The sequence below is a fragment of the Lottia gigantea genome (assembly GCF_000327385.1).
Source record: "Lottia gigantea unplaced genomic scaffold LOTGIsca_126, whole genome shotgun sequence".
Lineage (NCBI taxonomy): Eukaryota > Metazoa > Mollusca > Gastropoda > Lottiidae > Lottia > Lottia gigantea.
This window is the reverse complement of record NW_008707351.1, coordinates 1,026,566-1,030,714: the sequence shown is the minus strand read 5'-3', so window position 1 is coordinate 1,030,714 and position 4,149 is coordinate 1,026,566. Positions and strand designations below refer to the sequence as shown.

The 4,149-nt window shown below is 34.0% G+C and overlaps 1 protein-coding gene across 1 annotated transcript; it reads right to left on the bottom strand.

Annotated features, from left to right (window-relative positions):
* Window positions 1-3,609, bottom strand: LOTGIDRAFT_172091 (hypothetical protein; the record flags this gene model as incomplete). The annotated part of the gene is made up of 6 exons (XM_009048674.1): window positions 1-89; window positions 570-801; window positions 1,188-1,396; window positions 2,170-2,320; window positions 2,756-2,944; window positions 3,607-3,609. 6 exons carry the CDS (start codon window positions 3,607-3,609, stop codon window positions 1-3), a joined length of 873 nt encoding a protein of 290 aa, XP_009046922.1.
* Window positions 3,610-4,149: the final 540 nt, after the last annotated feature.

Genomic DNA, 4,149 nt, shown 5'->3' with positions numbered 1-4,149 from the left:
TCAATAAGGAAAAATAGCAAATGATGCAATTCCACACATATTTGTTCCCCTTTCCACCCAAACATAACCTTGATTGCCCCAGTCTTTTCCTGAAAAAAGAAATCTAAATTAATCTAAGAATAGCTAGTAGAAAGAGTGGTCTTATTGAATTTTATAACATCATGCATGATCTGGCCCAATCTAACTAAAATTAAATTGCAATTATTTTTTCTGATTACTCGTCTTTATTGAAATCTAACATGTTTTCTATCAGTTACGTAACATTATTCTTAACCAATCAAAGCGTGTCATGTAAGCTAGAATCCTCTCTTGAAAATCTGGCGTAGTTTTTATTGCTCTACCTTGGGTTTCGCTATCATTCTTTCTTATCAAGACAAGGCAAGATATGCGTTGATTGGTTAAAAGTAATTTAGAAACTTGTTAGTTTACAATGCAGATGAAATCTAGCTTAAAATAAATTTGACCTTGCCTGACCCAGAAATGTACACCGCCACCTTCAAAAGTGCAAAACAACACGAAGTATATCTTATCACTACATTACTACGAAAAATTTTAACCTAAAATCTTACCCCAACTATTTCTACAAATCCAATATTTTCTACCGTTTTGTTCCCCATATCCAACCACCTGCATTATATGACTAAGATGATCGGGGCTGCATTTGGTATCACTATAAATACCAGCCTGATAGAGTTCAAAAGAAGGTTGGGAAGCGTCCATAGCTACCATTAAAGGTGTCTTTAATATAGCTTCTAACATGGCGTCTTCATCACCTTCTGGAATAAATCCAGTTCCATTAACCTGTAATAAAAGATATTATAGGATATATAATTCAGCCAATCTTAACCAGTAACTGCAATATCGCCGCCATCTGGTAACTTTTGCTACGTTATTTTTGGTTCGATTGTTGTATGACTCAACATGTGCGCTCGACGTAAGACGACCAATTGAAAACATGTATGTATAAGTTACCATTACAGCTGTTCAAAATGGCGCCAAAGTCGCACTGTCTGCGCTAGAACCATAATACTGCAAAGAAAAGCTCAACTGTTGATTCTCGTGTAGACTGAGCTTTATTACATTAATGTGAAATTTGATCTTAAAACATTATAGAATCGAATATATTTTGAAAAATAGTAACGAGCAGCCTAAGATCTTAAAGCAAGGATTAATCTCTCTGTTATTACCATGGCAATGGGAGTACAAGTATCTTTATTACAAATCTGATCTTGATGGTGATATGTGACATTAGTACATAATCCACCAATCTTCCTTTTAATACATCCAAATATATCTTTAATAAATAACTGCATTCCACACCCACAGTCGTCTATTTCATAAGCACTCAGATCAAATAGTTGTCCAGTTTGTATCGCATGTAAACTTGCTACACTCTCTGTAATAAAAAAACGCATGTACTAGGGTGTAGTCTTAAAGGGGGTATTCCGCTTTTTTGTAAAACATTTTAATTATGAAACACGGCGTAAATTATACCTGGAAGTATGCTATTTACATCTATGTCAATGAATTTACTTGATCAAACTGAATATGTTTTAAAAGGGCTAATTAAAACAGAGTACTAATAGCTAATTAAGCAGTTTGACCTAGTTTAGACGTTTGGCTTTATATTGGCTCGACATTATTAGTTGAAACCTTTAGAATACGTACGATTTCTCTACAATTGACTTAAATCCGTACAGTAGTTCTCTAATAAAAAGCATAACAACCATTTTGGCTCAGTGAATTGGCAGCTTACCGCTTATCTGAGAGTTCAGAGTTTAATAATACCTTCAGGAACAGGGCGGTGGGCTGACATGAGTGTAGTCGTTGGGTGGACAACAACGCTTCCCCTGTGCTACAGACTGTACTCGACATTTCTCGATAGTGGGAAATCCAAACTGGAAATATGTCACCCATTCACCCAGTCAGATGAAGAAACGAAAGGAGTTAAACTCCATTTCGAAATTTCACTTTTAGTTTTTGTAACCGAGATTGTAAAGAGGTTGTTAAAGCTTTTTATGTGTATTGGGGAAACTGATCGATTTTCACCTCTCCAGTTTTTAGCCACATGTCTGTGGTTCTTGCAATTCCACTAAAATTAAGTTTTATATATATTTCATATTAAAGTAGATTTTTCGAAAGTGACGACATGATAACAAATGAACGTACCAGATGCAACTATTGCCTTCACGTTGAATAATCTTCCTTGATCGTGAACAGGACCGATAACTCCTTTGCTTCGCCAGTCAAAGCTTTTTGGGGCTTTAATTTCTTTCCTCACACTTTCAAAACTATGAGACTTTGAATTTCTGTTTAAAATCTAATAAAAAACAGAATACACGTCTTTTATTTTCGGCAGTAGATAACAAGTTTTGATAAAGGAAACGGATTTGACTTCAATCCAATCGTAATAAAATAAATGTCTTTACATTTCCTAATTCTTACCAAAAGTTGCATGAGGTATTTTGAAGTTTTCGTGCGAGTGGGGGTTAGCGTAGACGGAACTATGTATGGTTCTTACAAGTAAATAACAAACGAACGTATAGATCAAAACTATCTTTAATCTTTTTGAAGCTATTTCGAAAACTTTTGATCTTGTGCTATTTCAATGTATGAACTATACGTCGTTTCGAATGGGTATTAGTGTAGACGAATCTGTAGATTTTCATATACGAGCAGCTAAGATGTATGGACTACCAGTGAATATTTAGGCGACTGTATCCCTTGTATTATCAATTTATCAATCTATACTTACATGCATATTAGCGTCTGCGAATTGATTAATATGCAGGAGAAATTCTTTATCCGATTTTTCATTGTGATTTCTTACGTAGAGTAAATTCTTCTGCCAAATTGTTCGCCTGTATAATTCTTCCTTGGGATTGGAATAAACTTTTCCATATTTTTTCTTCCAGGAATGCCAATTGTCTGTACCAGATATCGTCTGGAATAACAGGCAAACTCCAATGAGGGTCAAAACAGCATTCATATTCAATAGGGTTGATTTTTGTTCAATAGTTAGGCCTACTGATATAAATATACAAATCTTTACAGTCACATGTTAACATCATGTGATAATTTTATTCTCGTGTTTCAGTGATAAAAAGATTACAGAGACAAAATACTATAATGATAGTGATTCAGACTCTCATAACTCAACTTCTAATTAAAGGGACATAATTTTGTAAAAAAAAATACCTCATCCACCCAATCAGATGCGGAAAAATAAGACGTAAATTGTAGGCCTATGCTACAGATAGCTGACCAAGAAAATTTTAGACGTTGCAATATTGAAGTGACTGGATTAAAGGCCATAGGTCGTCATTTTGAGGGTTGATTTGTGTCTTGTAAATAGTCTTCAGAAACCACAACATCACATACATCAAACAAGTATTGATCTTTTAAAATATTTACATATTATTTAATTTGGAAACGGTACATACGAAACTACGCATGGTTAGAAATAACACACATGAACTGGTCAACGACGCTGCATAGAATTGATACATTATTGTATTTATTTATGAGGATCTGTTGGCATCATTGAATTTAATTGCAATGGAGATAAACATATAATTCTCAGTCTCTGGTGGTATTATTACTAACCATATTTCTACGTTCAAGATATTTTAAAGACCAACAACAATTTAAATTTCACGTTTTCTTCCAATTTATGCACGTGGGTTGTAAATTTTCAATGCTGAATCACAATATTGAATAAAGACCACACCAAACTAAAATTGTTTCCCTTTGACCACAGGTAAACTTTATTTACGTACGTGTTTAATAGCAATATACATTCATATCACAAATAAGAGTTTTATAAGGCAACGGTGAAGCTAAATGTGAATGAGTCAGCAATATTTAGTTATAAATGCGGCTATCTTGTAAGGGGATATAACATAATATTATTACATTATTGTAGTTTGGGGTAGGTTAGTTAATTCTCTTGCGGGAACTGCGTCATTTCCGGTAAACTCTTTCTGTAATTACAGGAACCACAGGCATTGCACGCAGAATTGGAATGTCCCAAAAAGAAATCAAATTTCCCATTTCCCGATCATTAATCATGCGATATAGCCTCGATTATCGTTTTCTCTAGTAGCTATATTAACTATATAAATATAACAACTGTTTTCAATAAAAAAA